The sequence below is a fragment of the Cryphonectria parasitica genome, assembly GCF_011745365.1.
Source record: "Cryphonectria parasitica EP155 unplaced genomic scaffold M406scaffold_7, whole genome shotgun sequence".
NCBI lineage: Eukaryota > Fungi > Ascomycota > Sordariomycetes > Diaporthales > Cryphonectriaceae > Cryphonectria > Cryphonectria parasitica.
This window is the reverse complement of record NW_024468915.1, coordinates 2,091,337-2,111,669: the sequence shown is the minus strand read 5'-3', so window position 1 is coordinate 2,111,669 and position 20,333 is coordinate 2,091,337. Positions and strand designations below refer to the sequence as shown.

At 52.9% G+C, this 20,333-nt stretch overlaps 6 protein-coding genes across 6 annotated transcripts; 2 read left to right on the top strand and 4 right to left on the bottom strand.

The window, feature by feature from the left end:
• Positions 1-856: 856 nt before the first annotated feature.
• Positions 857-1,567, top strand: M406DRAFT_263380 (uncharacterized protein; the record flags this gene model as incomplete). The annotated part of the gene is made up of 2 exons (XM_040917587.1): positions 857-1,392; positions 1,441-1,567. Coding segments are annotated over 2 exons (663 nt in total), but the record flags the coding sequence as incomplete, so codon positions are not given.
• Positions 1,568-4,083: 2,516 nt separating this feature from the next.
• Positions 4,084-4,293, bottom strand: M406DRAFT_103246 (uncharacterized protein; the record flags this gene model as incomplete). The annotated part of the gene is made up of 1 exon (XM_040915056.1): positions 4,084-4,293. A coding segment is annotated over one exon (210 nt), but the record flags the coding sequence as incomplete, so codon positions are not given.
• Positions 4,294-4,296: 3 nt separating this feature from the next.
• On the bottom strand, positions 4,297-7,111 carry M406DRAFT_93062 (family 79 glycoside hydrolase; the record flags this gene model as incomplete). Its single annotated transcript, XM_040926240.1, has 4 exons — positions 7,032-7,111; positions 6,753-6,941; positions 6,049-6,349; positions 4,297-5,930 (listed from the first exon to the last, which is right to left on the bottom strand). Exons 3-4 carry the CDS (start codon positions 6,308-6,310, stop codon positions 4,297-4,299), a joined length of 1,896 nt encoding a protein of 631 aa, XP_040773653.1. The 5' UTR covers positions 6,311-6,349; positions 6,753-6,941; positions 7,032-7,111.
• A 4,627-nt stretch (positions 7,112-11,738) lies between these two features.
• On the top strand, positions 11,739-12,470 carry M406DRAFT_72657 (uncharacterized protein; the record flags this gene model as incomplete). The annotated part of the gene is made up of 1 exon (XM_040925559.1): positions 11,739-12,470. One exon carries the CDS (start codon positions 11,739-11,741, stop codon positions 12,468-12,470), a length of 732 nt encoding a protein of 243 aa, XP_040773652.1.
• Positions 12,471-12,788: 318 nt separating this feature from the next.
• On the bottom strand, positions 12,789-15,164 carry M406DRAFT_218286 (uncharacterized protein; the record flags this gene model as incomplete). Its single annotated transcript, XM_040915526.1, has 4 exons — positions 12,789-13,070; positions 13,200-14,114; positions 14,559-14,960; positions 15,048-15,164. Coding segments are annotated over 4 exons (1,716 nt in total), but the record flags the coding sequence as incomplete, so codon positions are not given.
• Positions 15,165-18,587: 3,423 nt separating this feature from the next.
• Positions 18,588-19,130, bottom strand: M406DRAFT_46854 (uncharacterized protein; the record flags this gene model as incomplete). The annotated part of the gene is made up of 2 exons (XM_040924315.1): positions 18,588-18,759; positions 18,871-19,130. 2 exons carry the CDS (start codon positions 19,128-19,130, stop codon positions 18,588-18,590), a joined length of 432 nt encoding a protein of 143 aa, XP_040773650.1.
• Positions 19,131-20,333: the final 1,203 nt, after the last annotated feature.

Here is a 20,333-nt window from a genome sequence, read left to right as displayed (position 1 = left end):
CAAGCAAGCTTCTTCTGCCGCAGTAATGCTTCTACAAGTACAGAAGCGAGTAAGTAAAGGCAGTGTCGCATCCTTCTTTCTGCTGCTGTGTGTGTGGTCTGACGGTCCGCCCCAAAAGGGTGGCGCCAGCAGATGATGGGCGCCACGAAAGGGGGACGGCTGATTCGAGGGATTGATTGGGCGTGGAGCCCCTATTCCGACGCCTCCCACGGCCCACAACACGGCGAATGAGAACGAGACATTGATCATGCAGGCATCCGGCTCGAAACAACGACGGCATTTTCGAGAGCGCGATCCCTTTGTGTGAACAAATTTGCCCTTTTGCTGGTGGTCTTGGTGGACAAGTGATTATTTTTTCTTTATTTTCTCTGGTGTGTGAATGAATTACTCCAGGTTGAGTTTTTCTCTTCACTTGTTTCTTGTTTTCTTCTTTGAAACAAGACCACTATGTTCTCCACACACTCACTGCCTTCTATTCCATCCTTTTCGTCCCATATCTCGCAACACTTATGTTGTTTATAGACAGCCGAGCTGTTTTTACAATCTTTTCACATTCCACTCCGACAGCGCAGGTGTCGCTCCTCCTTTTCCTGAGAGGGACAATCAACTTGTTCATTTGGCCATCCTGTCTATAAGATAGTAGGCGTCCACTCTTTCTCACTACATAACCCAGTCCGGTCTCTCGCAACGAACAGCAACGGAAAGACAATCACTCTCTCACGACAGTCACTCTCTCTTATAAATTTCTGAGCAGGAAGTCTCAGCCGACTTGGACACAGCAGCTACACCAAACATACAACACAAAAGAGGAACGTCGACTTTCAAGATGGGCCTGACAACAGCACGCAAGGCCATCATGGCCGCCTTACTCTTCACCACTCCTCTTCTCGCCGGCGCAGAGAGCAGCATCCATAAGCGCCATGTCCAGCTCGTGAACCCAACCCCATATAACTGGGATGAGTACGGCCCCACAAACCCGCTCAACCCAGACGGCTCCGACTACCCATGCAAGGTCCCGCAGGGCGACGCCTTCGTCATCAACGGCACGGCCACCGAGATGGCCATCGGCGAGGAGCAGAGTGTCTCCTTCGCCGGCTGGGCGGTGCACGGCGGCGGAAGCTGCCAGTTTGCCCTGACGGAGGGCCACACGCCCACCACGGACTCGGTCTGGAAGGTCATCCACTCCATCGAGGGCGGCTGTCCCAAGGCCAACGTCACCGGGAACCTCGAGCCAGGCCAGGACCCGGATACGTATACTTTCACCATCCCAGACGACTTTGCTCCTGGTGCGTATACGTGGGCCTGGACCTGGGTCAACCGCATCGCCGGGTCGCCTGAGTTCTACATGAACTGTGCGCCTGTCACGGTCACTGACGGCGACGACACCACCAAGTTGAGAAGGGCCCAGAAGGAGGCTGCGAGGAAGAGGACCAAGGCCAGGACTGCCGAGACGACGTACCCGGATCTGTTTCTCGCCAACATTGGCAGCGCCAGTAATGGCTGTACTACCTCTGAGGCCCTGTACGAGCAGGTGGCCATCGCCTATCCTTACCCTGGCAATTCTGTCAGCTACCCCAACGGCCAGGACAATTTGTTCCCTCAGGCCTGTGATGGCAACCCGCGGAACAGCGGTGCTGCTTCGGCGGGGACGAGTGGGGCTGCCACTGGCCAGCCTTCTGCTGCGACTACTGCTGCCACGGTGGTGGGATCTGCTGTGCCTTCTTATGGAGGAGCTGGTCCTTCTTCCTCCTCTTCTTCGAGCATCACGGCCTATACGACACAGGCCACTGCCACAGGAATTGCCACCGCCCTTCCCACCACCCTGGCCTCAACACTGGTGGGACCATCTGGTGTAGCCGCATCATCTTCTGTTTCGCAATACAGCGTGCCTGCCTACCAGACACCACCTGCAGCTGCATCATCCACAGCCTCCACAGCCTCCCCATCGGGCACCACCTCGCCGGACAGCCCTTGCACGGATGGCTACCTGCTCTGTGTGGACGGCGACCAGTTCAGCACCTGCACAGGCGGTGAGTGGGATGCGCCTCAGAACCTGGCGCTCAACACGACCTGCGAGGAGCAGGGCCCGAGTGTTGGTCTCAACATCACCTATCACTGGGACTAAGTGCTCTGCTATCCAGAAAGGCTGGAACTTTGACAGGGGGGGGGGGGGATTTGGAGAGGCCTGGAGTATACTTTCTTGGTAGGACATGACAAACATGTAAAAACACAGATTCTAGGACTTTTGATTGTACTTATTTGATGAACGTTTCTTTTCTTTGACGGATCACTTGTAAGCTCAGGAAGCACATTGTAACCGTTTTACCTTGCTTTGGACGCGCAGTATAGACTTCAGGAACACCATTCTTGAGTCTCGGGAAGCACTCTGGCATATCACATCACAAGTGGAAAACAAAATTCCGAGACAATATCATATGAAAGGGGCATGAACAAGTGTCGTAGAATTGTCTTAGCAGAATGTAGTCAATTTCTATTGCCTCATGTCCAGTGTGCCCATCAGCTTGAGCCTGTGCTATTTATAGGTTCTCTCTACATATTCTTGACTGATTATGCCCTTTCTCGAGTTTACACCCAAGCGAGCTCAAGAGAAGAAGACGCTTATCACGACATGCTCCATCATTTTTCCCTTTTTTTTCAAGCTACCTGGCCACAGCGCGCTGGAGAGACAAGGTGCCCAAGAGTTTTACCTAGGCTGGCCTAAGAAATTTGCACTTGGAGCACTGGCCTGAAGGAGTTAACGCCACCAAGCCGTGGATCTGACAGGTGCCGTAGGCGAGGGAGCTATCCTTCTTGTTCTGGGTAGAGGACTCGCCTGAAGACTTGTTGGTCTCAGGCATGGAGGACTTTTTGTCAATGTTTGTCATCTTGGCTATATATCGATGGCTGTTATGTATTGTTGTTATGTTTAAATGTGGGTGCCTGTATGGATGTTGATTTCTGTATGTTCACAAATGTATGTGTGTTAGTTGTGAGTGAAAATAAAAAGGGAGAGAAGAGGTTGGAGAATCTCATAGTATTTATAGGTATTGTTGTTGGAAATCTTGGACTTCTGGACTCACGGAAGCCCTCGAGTTGGCCGGCGATACAAGCCGTTGCTCACTGCATCTAGACGAGTCAACCCGCAAATGTATATTTTAGGCGAAAGTCACGTAATCCTACTGATGATAGGAATACATACACCTTCATCCAGACTCTCTGAGTAATGTCCCGGGCAGAATCACAGATGTGTGACCGACCTTGGTGTTTTGATATGACTTGCACTGTCTGTCTGGTCACTCTGACCTGGTGAATGGCGCAAACCTGGTGGGCTGTCATGTCGAGCTATGGGATGCAAAAGTCGTGAGTATTGACAGAAATCCTTTCTTATTGACCACTATAACAGGTGTCTGAGTAGAATTATAACAGATCCGTAAGCATCCTTTTCAGCAATCATCTTGCCAACACTACCCGGCCACATCCTTTTTTTTTTTTTTTTTTTTTTTTTTACACCCATCTGCCAACACTACTTCATACATAAAATGGGCACCACAAATACAAGAAGCCAAATATCATCCGAATCAAAGGCACACTGCTTACTATGGACCACTCTGTTCTTCGAATTATTCAATTATTAGCTAGGTGAATCTTCTTGACACACCCCACCTCCGAAATTTTCAGGTGTCTATGCCTTCTTCTCTTCTCTGTTCTATGTAAATGATGTGTGTGTATATATATGTATATATATGCACCTGTGTGGGTATATCCATCACAACAAACAGGCCAAAAAGTCATCTCTCCACCAACCCAAGCCTGCATAAATCTTCGAGACCACTCTTCGAATCAAAAAGCCAACCTCCACCACACTCTGATGTCATGAACATGATAGACCAAAAACCCATGCAATTGCAAGTTCTTTGAGAGGAAAGAAAGAAAAACGCCATGTGAACTCCAGACCATGCTGTGTAAATGACACCGTCCATCCCGTGTATGTATGCGGATGCTGTAACAAAGCCCAGGAATTGACCGCGCCCAGATGCAGAAGTAATTCGCACACCCAAACCATCACCACCAAACCCAGTCCACTTAATTTTTGCTATGCCACAGAAAACCCACCAAATATAATGAAAGAAATGAGATGATAAAATGGAAGAGATCCAAAATAAGAATAGATAAAAAGAAGAAAAAAGAAGGGTCTGAGAGTTGGGTGTTCCATCGTAGGAATCCAGATCGTTTGGAGAGAGGAGGAAATTGAAGAGAGATGATAGAAGAAAAAGGTCCTTTGTGTCTTTCTACTCTTTAGAAGAGAAAGACACCCGTGGCCATAGAGACACACGATACCAAGACGGTGAGCATCAGTCCCAAAGAAAAGGGCACCGATCTCATGCCTGCAGATTTGTTCGAGTCAGTACCATCAGAAGAACTCGTACTGCTGCTGCCGCTGGACGTGCTGGAGGTAGTGCCATCGCTCTCAGGCTTACTTGATGCGGACGAGGAGACCGCAGAGAGGCCGTAGGTGCCGGGCCGCAGCGCGGCCATGGACGAGCAGGCGGCGCTGTCGGCGGTCAGAGAGCCCACCTTGGAGCCGATCTGAGCCACAACGGCAGCCGAGTCGCGCACCGAGAGGGTCAGGGTGCCGTCGCTGGCAATGGTGGCGGTCTCCACAGCGTCAGACACCTGCGTGGGCGTGCCGTCGCCGCTGGCCTCGTAGGAAATGCCGTTCCAGGTGGTGTTGTACTTGGCATCGAGGCCGTCGTTGGTGAGGTAGGCCAGGTAGACCGTCTTGCCGGCCAGCGAGGTGGGCATGGTCAGGGAGACGGTCAGGTTGGACTTGTCCGTCTCTGTGGTGTTGGCAATCTTGCCGTTGACGACGGTGATGGACGACAGGGTCGAGGACTGGTAGACGGCGTAGGCGCGCAGGTACGAGTCGTAACCCGTGGGCACGTCAGACAGCGCGTACTGGTAGACCTGTGCAGTGCAGGTCGGGCCAATAATCTGGTCAAAGGCAGCTTGGCCATAATAAAGAGGCCGAGGGTACGGAGCCACGCCGTCCATGTAGACGGGCTGCCAGGCAGAAGTGTAGCTGGTGGCCGTCATGTGGAAGTTGACGCCCGTCATGTTGAGCGAGGCGGCGTACAGGAGGAAGTTGAGGGTGTAGAGGGCGCCACCAAAGGTGTCGGTCACATTGACAGAGCCGATGGGCCCGACCCAGCCCATCTCGCGGAGGGCGTAGCCGTAGGCAGTGGCGGCGGACTGGGTAAGCTGGTCGGAGGCTTGGTTCTCGAGCTGGTCCTCGACGAGATCGAAACTCATAACAGCCTCAAGCGTCAGGTCGTACGTGGCCACGCCGAAAAAGTACGTGTAGTCGTGCTGGTTCCAGTTGGTCACGTACGACGAGCCGTTGGTCTGGTTCGTGATGCCGTCTGTCACCAGCTGCTCGATCTCAAAGGTGGTGCCGCTCGTGTGGGAGGTGGCCTGGGGCTCAAAAAAGTTCATGCCCAGACCCGTCGGCTCGATGACCTGCTCGTAGATGGCCTGCGCCCGCTCGAGCCACTCCTGCGAGTACACCTCGCCGGTCCAGGACGAGTCGCGGAACAAGCTGCTGGCATAGTACAGATCCGGCTCATTGCCGATTTCAAAGGCCACAATGTCCAGGTTGGTACACCTGTCAAACACCTGCTGGGCCATGGTGGTGATCCTGTCGATGTAGTCGTCGTCGTTGTAGGCCAAGTTCAAGCCCCAGGTGACGGGGGTGCCATCGGGAAATCGGTTGGCCGCCTCGAAGAAACGAGGACCGATCAACATGCTGTCCCACTTGATGGATCCATTGCCGGTGGCATCCGTGTTACGGATCTCGGCATACTTGTCCTGCGTCGAGTCGTAGAGCATATAGTCCTCCGTGTTGCCGCCCAGCCGTATATGAGGTGGTTTGCCTTTGCCAGTGTGAGTACTTCTTATTCTTCCTCTTATTCTTTTTTCTCTTGTCCCTTTCTTTTGTGCCTCTCTCATAGTAAAACCAACCAACCAAAAAGAGAATCACTCAAAACTTACCCGTGTAATTAGCCAGGTTAGCCATCAGGTTGATGGACAAATCGTTTGTGTCCTCTTCACCTGTAAAGGAGAAGAGGTTGGAAGGTTCTATTCCAAAGCCAGCAAACGAGACGTCGACAACACCTGCTATGTCCGAGGGTGGTGTCTCGGTTGGGCTTATCGAGATGGTGTTGGACGCGGCGAAAGCTGACGAGACAAGCTGAGAGGCGGCGGCCATAGCGGCGGCTCTGCCCATGGCCCGTAATCTGCTTGTGACAGCCATCTTGGAAAAAAAGATTATATACTCGAATTCCGATCTCGCCTGTAAGGGAGATTGGCCCGTGTGAGTAAGTGAACAGGTCCCCCAAATCTTAAATTCCAGATCCAAACTTTCTGGATGGCCACAGTAGGTTCGGAGGGGGTTGGGATAAAGGAAATGGGTAAGGTTAAGAGGAGAGGTTGTTTTTGAGGTTATGTATGTGTCTGGGGCTACCCAAGCCTTATTTACCAAGATAATAAATGTCTGTGAGCTGACAGGGCTTATATGGAGGGGGGGCCAGGGGATCGTGATGGGGTGGGATTGGTGATCCGATTTTACGGGGCGAATAAAGGGAAAGGAGGAAAAGGATTTGGGGGGGGGGGTGGTAACAGGCAACAAAAGTGACGGTCGAGGGGCCAAAACATATTAAGATGAACACACACACACACAGACAAATAATACACACCCTTTTTCTTCTCTCGATGTGAATTTCCCAGACGATAGCCGAGGATGGAGAGGAGACCACAAGAGGATTAGACAGACAAACAAAGAAGACAGGGTCAAGAAACTATGCCCGGCCAACGAATCGAATGTCGGTTAGAGATGAATTGAAGCCAGGGGGCGCACGGTCAAGAGGGTGTGGTCGGTGTGTCACCTGTAAATAATGGAAATTAGGGAACGGCCCAGAGGAGGCTGAAGCGAGACGAGGGAATGCGACGTCGACGACTTTTGACTCTTTACTTACTACTTAGTATTGCACACTCCTATGTTATGTATGTAAAATGCTCTGGACCTTTTTCGTCAGCGTCAGTGGGGTTCCGTCACTGGCCCACCGCGGATCAAGGACCCAAGAAAGGAACCATGCAAGAAAAAGAAGAGGAAAAAGGAAAAAAAAAAAAAAAGGGCCTAATTAGATAGCGCAGAATAAACACAATAGTATCAATGGGGATTTGATTTTATGGTCGATTTAGCAAGCAGAGAACGATCTAGGGAAGATGGAATATGGGGATGCGGGATCCCCATCAGTTAGAAAGAATAGAGAGCACGAGCAAACGAGAAGGGGGCAGGGGGGAGGGAGAGGGAGAAAAATTGTGGGAACGGCCCCATACTGACGTCGTCAAGGCGCATATTCTCCAGCGCGAAGGACGAAGGGGTTTGGCCCTTTTGTGTGTATGGTAATCTCCCGCGCTTGTTTTGCTCCGGCGGCGGTACTCTGGCAATAGTAGTATAATGGCGCAACGGAAAATACTGCCGAGTCTTACGCGTATAGTCTCTGGTAAGTCTTTTCCTTGCCCAGCCCAGCCCTGTTTCAAGGCCCGTCGAGCACCAAAGCTATCACTGCTATGGTATGGAGTATGCAATTCATCGTCACTTAGGTTTGGAGGAAGGCTGGCGTGGGGCTCGATCGCTCGTCACTTGCAACATGGTTGGTGTCAGTGCCTTGTTTGGGGATTTTCTCCTCCTTCTGTTGGACGCTGAAGATGAGTTCTTTTTTCGTTTCTCCCACTTTGTCACTTGACGTCAGATAAGGAAGAGTGAAGAGAGCGAAGGAAGGACGAGAACGAAAAAACGAGGAGACCCAATCTTTTCATGTTTCTTTTTTTGTCGCAGCGGCAGATGTGACAGGATTTTCAGCCAAGTCATACCATGGCAAAACTGTGTACTCTGTAACTTCCACAAAAAGTCCTACGATATGTAAAAGGTCCCATTTTTGTTTTCAAGATCCAGATTCAGATTGCTGGATCCATAAGTCAGAGATTCCCCATACCAAGAGCGTCCATTCTACCGCCTACCGCTTGCAGGGCCACGATCTAGCAGCACGATGCGCAGCTGTATCCCTTGTTGGTTAGGCAGTCCGGGCGTCAATTGGTCGGCTTGCTGCTGCAGTGCAGTCAAGAGACGTACAGGGGGCTGGTGCTTTTCTCTTGCAGGACTAGGCGCTGCGTCCACAGAGCGTCCAGACTGTCGGTGCCCACTAACTCTCCAGGGCTTCTTAGGGACCCCCTGACCCCCTGTTCTTCAGTGATAGGGCATCCCTACCAAAGCAAGCCACCCATGTCAGCCTCCCCCCCCCCCGTCCTTCAACTTAGATCAGTTTCTCTCCTCCTCCTGCTGCCTCCCAGGCCTTGTACGTTTCGAGGCGTCTCGTCTCGTCTCACCTCACCTCACCTCACCTCACCACACCATGACCTAATCCAAATTTGAATCCTCATTTCTTCAACCTCAATTTTTATTGGTTGTGAATGTAGTACGTGAATGGTCTGGCAGTTGCAGGATCCAGGTTTTTGATGAAATGCTGCACGTGCTAAAATAGCTGGCCAACCCCCTGGCATACACGGCACATGACAAGCCTACCAAACAGAATCATCATTGATGGCGGTGATGTGATTGACAGTGGTACAAGGTCAAATCAGGATTTTCAGGAAAGCAGACTCTTTGACTGTGACTGTAGATGCAAGTATGTTGATCACCAGCAGAAAAAGAAGGAAATCAACCACCAAGTACAAATCACACCGCAACACAGCCACGGGTGTCCATATTCTATTACATACTCATGTACTATGTATGGTACATTGTATGAACAGCGTTACTGTACATAGTATAGTAGGATGGATGGATGGATGGATGCGTGCATGGCCATGAGGCCCACACTAGGATGAGAAACGCCTCATTGTTTGGACCTGTCTTTTTTTTTTCTTTCCGATTTTAGCACCAAGGCACGACCCGGATGGCACTGCAGATGGCTGCAGATCTCTCCTCGGGATCGTCGTGCGGCAGAAGGGTTTTCTTCTTCTTGTCTTTGACGAAATGCCGAGCCTTGCCTGCTCTCCTTACCTCCTTTTTCCTTCTGGGATCCGAAGATGTGGGTGTGGGCAAACAAGGTTGAGGTAATAATAAATGGAGAAGCCTCGTGTGTCTTGCCAGCCTGCCAGGCCCGACAATCATTGACACATCCTTTCTGGAATCCGTACGAAAATCGACAAACCGGTATTCCCGTCCCTGACCCACCACAGCCCGGTCTCGCCAGACTGGAACGCGATGTCTCAGACGCCGGCCCCCCCGGCCTTGGTCTCATATACACTGCCCTTTTCACCACCATTTGTGTAGCCACAACAGGTTTCTGGAGTGGCTATTCGTTCACCATTAGCTGTGCCCTTGCCGGCTAACGATCCCATGAGCAGCGTTCTGATCTGATCTCAGCCCAGACGAAAACAGGCTGCCAGTGAACCTTGTGTGCGTGTGCGACGATGGAGGAAAGAGTGCACTGCCATCCTCCATTCCCCATCAATAATTGTTCATTCATGACGTCGATCTGGAGAACAATCCTCCCCCCTGGCCCTGGTGGATCCGCCCCCAATATGCGTTTCCCTTGCGCGTCAGCCAGTGTTTCCAGAGGCGTTTTGTTTACTCGTGCCGTCAGAACAGCTTCTTCCACTTTTCCCCACAGACGAAAAGAGGGCTCTCTCTTGCTCTCCTGCCTGTCTCAATCTCCCTCGTCCTACGTACATGCAACATAACGAGAAGGACCGTTTCGTGACAATGGACGTTGCAAAATTCAAGAGGAAAAAAAATGTAGGCTCGTGCGGCCCGGAACTCTATCAGCCCGCTTGACGAAATTAAGTTTTCGCTGGAAAGCAACTCATCCCTTCGCCTCCCTTCCCCCGGATTTCATGGAAAGTTGGGATCTTCAGCAAGGGGGATTCAACCACGGTCCTGCTGCTATTGCGCGTCATACACGTGATGAGCCCCTGTCTGCGTCTCTTCGCTTTCAGAGTGCCTCGTTAAATGCCCCTGGAACTGGAGTCCCTGTGCTGAGACTGGTAGCGAGACCGACATCCGTGACCGCCAGGGAAGAGGCAATTTTCTTTTCTTCAACGTTCAACGTTGTTGGCATCGTTGAGATGCTGAGGTACATGCGTACCCGCCTGAGCTCCATACTTTATCCCCTATATGTATTCTACCTGACCCGAGGATCGGCTATGTTGTATGTGCTCCTTTCCTGTCGGTGAGCTCTCCTTGACGAGGGCAAAGGAGGGGATGCCGATATGACGAGTCGGATTCCAAGTTCGAATCTCCTGGATTGAGTGATAGGCAGGTAGGTGAGGCCATGAGTGTCGAGGGCATCTATGGAGAGAGATGGAGAGATGGCAATACTCGATTTAGGGCTCGGAAACGAGGCCAGGTGAGTATGGTTCGAGGCGAAGAACACTCCGAAATTGGTCTGCAGGGCTTTCATTCAGGAAACACGCTCGTCACTTCATCTTTCTGTTGGCCCAAATGTGAGGAAGCACACAGGGTAGACATGGTGTACAACAACGTCTCTCAGCTCTATGCACGTAACAAGAGGTCTACTGCATCAAGCCCGCAGAACAGGCTCACACAACTATTATGCTATAACCTTTTCCTCAACGACTTCAACGTCATCATCATGCACAAATGTTCCCTTCTCGAAAAGATTCTGCATTCCGATCTTCTTCTGCATTAAGCCCACATCATGACCAAATGGCTCAATGACGTCTAATGCATCCTGCTGGCATAAACATGAACCAATTAGGCAAATGAATGAAGCATCGTAGGCAGGCCCAAAGCCCATAGTAGTGACCACCAGACAAGAGAGAGCCTAGTGTTTGACGAGCGTGGAGAGAGGCAAGGAAAACGGAAAAGAAAATCAAGAGACGACCAGGAGGCACACGTAAGCACAGCCCAGCCACCGCACCACCAAACATTTTCTGCTGCAAAGCCTCTCTCTCCAGCAACCACCGGCACTTTCCATCATCAACTGCGAGCCAGACCCGAAACGCCGCCCACCCGATCTGACGGGCGCGGCCCGGGCCAAGACCCTTTCTCACCGGCCCCGGGAAGAAGAAGAAGCTTGAATTTACCCGTCATTCCTCTTTTTCTCTTCTCTTTCTGCGCTGAACGCCAGCCATGCTGTGTATGCTTCTCCTCCGTCCCGGGCTCGGGTGCCCTGCCCCCCATCCGGCCGTCAGCGCGGCCATCAAAGTCAGCACACTTGTGTCTCGCCTGCGTTTCTTTCCCGTTCTACGAACTGAGCGAGGCCAGACGACGATCTCTATAGGGGCCGTGGAAATGGACGGATGAGTGGGTGTTTTCCAGGCAGGGCAGGATAGGCACCTAGATTCTTTTTCTAATTTATATCGCGGGCCTTCACCCTTCTTCCTTCTCATCAAGTCTTGGCACTCACTATCCATCATTCACTACTATCTTCGCTTTTCTTTGTCTCTCAATCTCTCATTCTCTCATTCTCTCCTATCGCTCTCCCAGGCTGGATGTAGCACGTTCTTCTTTTCGACTCTTGTATTACCTTCGTATTATCTTAGCCCTCCGACGCTGTGCGTCTTGCTTCTCACTCTCCTTTAGTTGAGGTCCTTCCTTTCAAGCCTAGTTCCTAGTGATTCCCGCCTTACCCTCCCTCTTAAACATTCTCAATATGAAGACCACCACCACCGCCAGCCTCCTCACGGCCCTCCTTGCCGCAGGCGTCACCGCCACCCCAGGCATCTTCGACGACATCCACAGCGACTTTGACTCGGCCAAGACCCGCGTCGAGGACGCCTGGTCCTCCGCCACGGCGAGCACCACCACCACCACCTCATCGTCTTCCTCCACGTCAACCTCCACAAGCACCACCGCCACAGCCACCGCCTACCCAGGCTGCACCTCCTCGTCCTCCAACTCCTGGTGCGGTGTCGTCATCGCCGCCCAGACCGACAACAACAACACCAAGAGCGACGACAACACCCCAGCCAAGTTCAACGTCTCCATCACCGACAGCAAGTGCAACCAGGTCGCCTCGCACACCAACGTCGAGGAGGGCCACAGCGTCACCCTCGACAGCGCCGTGGGCACGTGGGAGTTTGGCGTGTACAACCACAGCGACGGCACCGCGGGCCTGAACCTGACCTACGAGGGCCGCAACGTCAGCGACTTTCAGAAGTGGCAAGGCTGGGGGGTCGAGTACCTCAACTACACAGAGGGCCGGGTCATGCTGTACGGTGGGATCACGAACTGCACGAGTGCGGACAAGGAGAAGTCGTCCTCCTCGTCGGATAGCGACAAGAAGGATACCAAGTCTGATGACAAGGACAATGCGGCTGGGCGGGTTTATAGCGCTGGCTGGGCGCTTGCTTCGGTATTCCTCGCCATGGCTACCCTGTTGTGAGATTCTTTTGTGTGTTTATGAGGGTGTGTTTGGACAAGAGAGTATACTGAAAGAATGAAGAACGAAGGGAGCTATTGTCACTCACTCACTAGTTGAAGGGAGGTGTATATGGAGATAAAGTCTGCAAAGCCAGATAGCATTCGTTTAGACAGACTACATGATTCCCCACCCCCCCCCCCCCCGGTCCATTCGATTACCCAATTTCAAACAAGGAGTTGTACCCATACATGATTACAATAATCAATATGTCATATGATTTGTCTCAAGAAGCAGACATTCTCATCCCACAGGTGCCCCATCTTCTCCGCCAGCCCCATCTGGCGGCGTCATGTTTAATGGGAAGAAGGAGTACAGATCGGTCGCCAGGACGTCGTAGTGGAAATTCGAAAGAGGGTCCAGCCACTCGCCGCCTGCCTCGGCGTCTGCCGAGGGAAGATTCTGGCAAGGGGTGCCGCCATCCCCAGCAGCACCACCAACAGCAGCAGCAGCGTCACCACCACCGCCCAGGTCGGAGAAGTAGATGAGCTGCTGGCTGGGCCCGTTGAGCGAGGGGAACTGTGCATAGGATGATGAGGATGCAGATGTAAATGTGGCCACTGGCTGCTGGTGCTGGTGTTGGTAGTGGTTGTTGTCATTCTGGCCCAAAAACGACACCGGTGACGGCAGTGATGGGTTCGTGGTCTTTGTCATTGATTGCTGGCGGGTTAGGGGATCTGCAAGGCCTAGCACAACACTCGTGGCTCCGCCGGCGGTCTTTTTAGCAATGGTATCCTCGACCACGCGCAGGATCTGGCGGATGGACCGGCGGGCGTTGGTGATGGGCTCGTCGTGGACCATGGAGTCGAGGGACTGCAGGGCCATGTGGATGTACTCCGCGTTATAAGGGTACCTGGATGGGTGGTGCAGAATGTCGAAGAACAGGACGGCGCAGCTCGACTCGAAGAAGAAGCCGTTGTATCGGCACCCCCGACAAGCCTCGTGCTTCTTGATCTGCGAGTGCGCGTACAGGATACAGTCCTGTGCCGAGTCAATGGCTGTCCTGCACGCCTGGCGAAGCCACATCGCACTACCACCGCTGCCGCCGCCGCCGCCGCCGCCGCCGCCACTGATGCTGCTGCTGCTGTTAATGTTCTTCATCCCGCCTTCAGGGCTAGCAGCGCTCAGGGCATGGTCGGCCACGAGGAACGGCCTGTACGTGAGCAGGATGGTATGGTAGAAGAGGCTGTGTAGTATCAGCGACGCAGGTTCCTGTGAGACGACCCTGCTGTTGCTGTTGCCGCCGCCGCCGCCGACACCCTCTCCAGCGGCGATGCCGTTTTCACGGGCAAAGTCCCGGAGCTGGACATGGACAGCCTCGGCCGCGGCGTACAGGCCGCGCAGGGAGTCGTAACGCTGGGTGTAGATGACGCGGTTCACGTGCTCGGTGATGTGGGCGAGGCGGCAGAGGCTGACGAGAAGAGGCTGTCCCTCGGGGAAAGGCGACGAGATGTCGGCCATGCGCAGCGAGCTCTCTCTTCCCACGCTTATCGAGTACGAGTTCTCGAGGGTGTACAGGCACCACAGCGTTGTGCGGAACTTGTGCACATCCTCGGCCCGCCGGCACAGGTCGTTCACGGACTCGCGGTGCAGCCCCAGGGCGAAAGCCTTCCTGCATGCGGTACCCAGGGCGAGATACACCTGGTTCGGCCTGCCAATATCGGCCTGGTACTGCGCCACCAGCAAGGAAAACTGCACCATCTGCAGGCTGACTGTGTCCTCGAACACGACCGCCTCGTGCCTGGCCCGGGTCAGGAGCATCTCTGCCGTGTCCGTGTGCGGTGTGGCCAGCGCCCCATCAGCCAGCATCACCAGCATAAGCGCCCTCATCTGCGTGGGCCGACCAGCCTGAGATTGGCTGCTGCTGCTGTTATTGTTGTCGCCGTTATACAGGCTGCGCAGCATCCCATCCAGCTCGTCGTCAGTATAGAAGGGAAGGATGCGAGCGGTCCAGCCCTTGTACGCCCGTAGGAACTCCTCGGCCTGTTCGAGGGGGACGCCGGCCGCACTGGAGGAGGGATAAGAAGAGCCAAACATGGAGCTCATGTCGACACGCGAGGCGGTGCCAAAGAAGAAGGCGCGTTGTAAGAACAAGTCCAACCCTTCGCCGCCCTCCTGCACCTCGTGGTCCGGCTGGCCCTGCGGTGCTGAGGAGGAAGATGAAGACGACGACGAGGAGGAGGAGGTAATAATAGCCCTGTGAACCTGCTGGAGGAATGCAAACTGTGACGAAGGCCCATAGAAGAGGCGAGAGTTTTCAGTCCAGTCCCTACCGCTGCCGTTGTCATGAGCTGCCGCCACGCTCTGGTACACGGTGCTGTACGCCGAGTGCAGCCTGGGTCTTCTTCCTCCTCCTCGCTTGCTGCGACCTGATGCCGGAGATGACGAGGATACGGCTTGGTTTGAGAGAGAAGGGTCCTGCTCGTCGATGTTCCTCCCATCAGGGGGTGTTGCCTGTGCGGCATTGCTGACAGCAGGTGTGGCGGCGGCGCCAGCAGCAGCAGCAGCAGCAGCAGCACGGCGGGCACCTGTCTTCCTGACACGGGTGCGAAGACGATAAACACACTCCGAGGGCTTTTTGTCGCAGCGGCTGCACGGTATTTTACCATCACACCGGATCTTTCGCCTCCGGCAGGGCTCGCACGCCTTTGGATTCTTCTCCATCCTCGTCCTTGATCCTCAACACCAATCCCCGCCGTCCCCCGTCGATCTTGTCGGTCCTCTCGGCCCGAGGGACCACGCCGAGTCGGCTGCAACGCCGGCCCTGGGCTACACTATGTATGTGTATGTGCAATTGTGGGTGTCTCTATATGTGAAAATGATCGTTTCGGCGGATGTTCCGGGTTGAGGTCAAGATACAGGAGCTCGGGTCAAGACGACCGTAAATCCGAAGGGCCTCCTAGTAAAACTGGATATGATAGGGCCAGCGGAACAACACAAGTAGATAACACAAGAATCGGCGCATATACGACTGGCTGTCGGCTGTAGAGGCAATACAGTATGCAACAAGGCACACATCGTCGCCAACGAAGAAGGGGGGGGGGGGCTTCGTTGACTGGGGTCCTTGACTCCGTTGAGCACTGGCCCGGTAAATCCGTTAATCCGTCGCGCCAGGCAGAGCGGACGGCTAGTTAGCAATATGACTAAGGACCTGCCCCACTCCTCCTTCGGCGATCGTGAACATCACCTCGTCGCTACTTCCTGCTTGATATCAGCATCAGTGTGTGAGAGAGCTTTTCTAGATTACTTGAAAACATATATGTACGTCCAGTAAGCACTTACTTGAAGAAACAGCCCTCATAGGTACGTAAGTTCCATCCCAACCCCACTCTCCTCACTCATTTTCTGGCATCCCAATTTGATCAACTGAATTGGCAGTCCAATCAATCGTGTAGCCCTGATACATATTTCAGCTTGCTCGCATCTACAAGTGCTCCAAAAGCCGCATCGCGCGCGCCAACGCAGCACACCATTAGCCATATCAATCAGCCACCTTGGACCCTTGAAAAGGGCCGCCAGCCAAGCCTCATCTGCATGATCTGATCTGACAAGCAGGTAATCAAACCATGATCCCAGCACATACTACGCCTCCCCGAACCACTCTGCCATACTTGCTTCGCACCGATTTTGCTTTTTTCTGTGTCCCCTTCATTTAGTTTTGACTATGTCTCTAATCCACTGCTGCAGGAATACCCAATATTTCTGCCCCGCATAACAAGGACTCATTATATGATGACATAAAATTTCTTCTTTCCTCCATGACTTTTTCTTCCTCCTCTTTTGCCCCCACACCTCACATGACATGCCATGTACGTCAGGTTAGCTAAGTCGCCACGCTGTGCCGGCACGTGGCTGCGTTACCTAACAACGTACTAAGCAGGTGCGACCTGTAAGGTAAGCCCGCGGTTATGTACATATGTCGACATGCCGCGATGTGATCATCCCTTCGATGTGATCATCCTTTCGTTGATCCATGACTCGAAGGGGGTAAGTGCAGCTCAGCCTGCTATGCCTCTCTTACCTCATCAAAACCACTCACCGCTCTCTCTGGTGTGTTGGAATCCTGTCCAGAATTTCATTCACAGCAGCGCATTGCGTCCTCTCGTCTTTTCATACATGCAAACATGGTACATGAGCCAAGGGGAAGAGAAGAAAAAAAGGAAGATGAAGAAGGGGGGGGGGGGGGGAACATATACTATGTACAAGTAAGCACTACGCAAAAACCTATTACTACTAGGTAGCAACCCCTCCTTTTTTCTACATCAGTGGCTGTGACCCCTACTGGAAAGAACACCAGCGACTGTGGGTAAGGCGGGGCAAAGGGAAAAGCAAAGAAACCAGAGGGGGGAGAAAAATACAGGAGAAAAGTAAAATCTAGAAGAGAACAAAGAGAAGGAGAGAAAGAAAAAGAGAGGGGCGGTGAGGTGAGCTACAAAGAGAGATAAATTTTCTTTGAATAAAAAAAAAAAAAACATTAACCCCCCCCCCCCAAAAACAAGAATGACATGCGTTGCAGAGTACATAGTAGTACCTGGCCACTTTAATCCTCGCTCCTGAAGCAGAGGGGCCAAAGGATGGCACAACCAGACTTTGTTGTAAATATACACACTCCACTCTTTGCATCACGGGCTCCGGTCCAACGGGGCAGGGGGATTTCGAACCAACATAGCAGCTCGGGAGCGAGAGGTGTAATTGTGTAGACCGGTGATCCATCTCTCACTTCTCCCTTCCTCCTGGATGCCCGAGAAAAGTGAACAAATGTGGAGTATCCTTCAGCCTCTCCAATCTGGGAGGAATCCTAACAAAGGCACAGCATCTTTGTCTGATACATTAGATGACGGAGATGGTGAGGGTTTGATGCCCGTCTTCTTTCGCTCTCATGAAGAACACAGTGGGAGACAGCATAAGTAGAAGTTGAAAATAAAAAGAAGTCGAGCCTCCGGACTGAGGCCACCTTGATTGATCTCTGACTGGTATCTAAGTTTCTTGAGTCTCATGCTCGTGAGGCCTGCTGCCTCTCCTGTGGTGCCAGCGTTGCCTTCGCGCTCCTCCGCTACCTGTTCCGAGTACAGTACAGTGATATATCATTAGACGCCGACATAATAAAACAAAAGAGCAAAGAACATTGTAATTCCAAAACACACCAACGCCGAGGGCATGATGCTATCCAGCCCCTTGTCCTTGTGAATGCCTGTTTAAACCCCTCTTGCTAGATGCTTGAAAACAAACCCCGTGGAATATGCTGTCTGTCCGGTCTTGGGTGGGCCGCGAGGCGGTGATGAAGAAGGAGACATAAATGGTTTAGTGTTGATGAAGTGGTATAAAATTTGCACAATTTTCCCCCCTGGGTTGCGCCGCCGAATGATGAGCGTTGATAGAAATAGAGAGTGTCGTCTTGACTGGTTGTGTTTCAAGTGTTCGGTTTCCTTGGGCCTCCTATTGGCGGTGGCGAACAACATACGGTGGTGATGTGCTGGTGGTGGTGCTGGTGTCTTCTTGTTCGTTGGTTGATCGGTTGGGGCTTGGAAGGAAAAGAGGGACCTTTGTCTTGCGTCCACGAGTATTTGGTTGGATTGTTTCCGTCGGCTTTCCTGAAGCCAGCAGCCTCTCATCGCTTGCGAGCTGGCCCTGTCTCGTCTTCTTTCTTCCTGTCCTTGCATCACCCTCCCCAGTGCGGTGTGCTGACCGGCTGATGCCAATCACACCGAGCTCATCCAATCCCGTGAGCCACACGACCAAGCGCCGTCAGATCTCCGGTGACACCATGGCGTCGTGTCACCTTGCCCATCCCAAACCGTGCAATATGGTAAGCGACTACCGCCAGTCGTAGAATTTGCTGTAGTCTCCATGACGTAGCCGGATGTGGTCAACTGAATGTGTTCGCGGATGCTCGTCCGTAGTTCCGCTCCATCGCCGTAGCTCTCTCGTCTCCTCTTTACCCCCTCCCCCCCCCCCTTTTTTTTTCTTGCCTGTTTTCTGTAATTTTCCTTCCTACGGCACTTCTTAGGCATCCAGTCTCTGCTGCGCTTCTGCTCTGCCTTTCGCTCGCCGTAAGGAATCATGATCTCGATGTGTTTGGTATCATTTTCTGGCCCGGCTTGACGACGTGGCCGTGATCTTGCTAGTACTCATGAGATCGCCTATGTATTTCTGCAGGAACTTATTGTTGCTGTCGAGCTTGTCGTGCTCTTCCTTGACGGCCTCAATACGGTTGAAGATTGCGACCAGTGATTCCTGTAGGGCCTTTGCGTGTCTGTAATAGTGTTCGTCATCAGTCAGCAGCGGTTCCCCACGAGTGTAGTGTGCATAGGTGCAATCTCGCGCCCGGCGTTGTGCTAGTTCTTGCTGGCGTATGTGAACTCACCTCCGCAGCTCGTCTCTTGCCTCGCGACCGAGATTCTCCAGGTCCTCGCTCGTCCGCCGAGGGCTCATAGCGCGGACGTCGCCAGGATCTAACCTCAACTCCGCCGGCTCGACAGCCTCTGCCGACTCCCGTGGCACTATTATCGTGCCGCTGCTCTTGCGGCTCGGGAGACGTGGGCGTACGGGGACGGGTGCGACAATCTGTGGGAGCGAAGAGTCACCACCGACGGATGAGGCTGAGGACGAGTCTGAACGAGCCATTTCTGGCATCTGTCGAGGGTATTCGTCGAATCGATTCGGTGACTGAGGGACCTCGTCCATAATGTGCGATGTACGCAGAGTGTGTTGCGTGTCTAGAGGAGTCGGTCTACCGGGTGTGGCAGGATGGGAAAGTTTTGTTGATGTCAAGGCGTGTGTGTTGTTGGCTCCAGGGAGTATTAGCCTGAAGATGGTAGTGGTGTTCGTGGTCGTTTAAGGATGGGAAACACCAGTGGGCGCCTGAGTGGTGCCGGAAGCTGACTGCGTGGTGTGCCTGAGTCGTGGACTCGGAATTTGGGCGAGATATAGGAAGGTGGAGTGGACCCAGTCCAGTTGAAAACCAAGGCAAGGGACAGGATTGATGGGTGACTGATCTTCCATGCGAGCGCCCTCTGCCTTTCTCTGTCTCTTCCGCTTTGGTTTTTTTTCTTTCTTCTTCTTTCTCTTATTTACTTGTATCGCCTCGTCCTCACCGTAGTTGCCACAGTAGAGTTATCGTACTGTAATCTGTATTGGGTGCGGAGGTCCGCTCTCACAACGTGATCTTGTGACTAGGCGCCGCCGATGTCGATACTGGGTAATCCTTGCAAAGATTCAGCACCTGTGTGTGATCGTGGTGTGGTGGTGAGGTTCGTGAGAAGATGAGAAAAAGTAGGAGGGAGAAGAAAGGAAGAAGGGTTTCAATTAGTGCTCAGGTAAGGGGGACAGAGATCAGAGTGGGAAGCCAGAAAAATATCGGCGGGGCTGCCACGAGAATTGAGGGGAGGAGGAGATTGTTACGTGCTGGGCCTCACGAGGTGAGGTGGAAGGAAAAATAAAAAGAGGATCCAATTGCATATCGTAGCACTGCAGGTGGGAGGTCTTTCTTTTGGGGGGGTGACAAGAGGAGGAGGGGAGGTTGTGATGCGCGCGTTAGAGGGGAGAAGAAGATAGGGCACAGCACAGGAAGAGCTTCGGTGACTCTAACCCATGTTGTGTGGTCCCCTGTCCCATACCCTTGCACCGCTGGGCCACCCCCTTGTCTTGTGCCACTGTACCCTACTACGTACTATGTACATACGTGGTTAGTACTTGACGCTTGCATGTCAGCACAGTATATAGTGAGAGGCAGGGGCAGACAGGCACTGGGCCTGAGTAGGCTTCGAAGTGGCTGACGAGCAGCCCCCTGGAGAGCCACTGAAAATTGTAGCACCCCCATCCACTGTC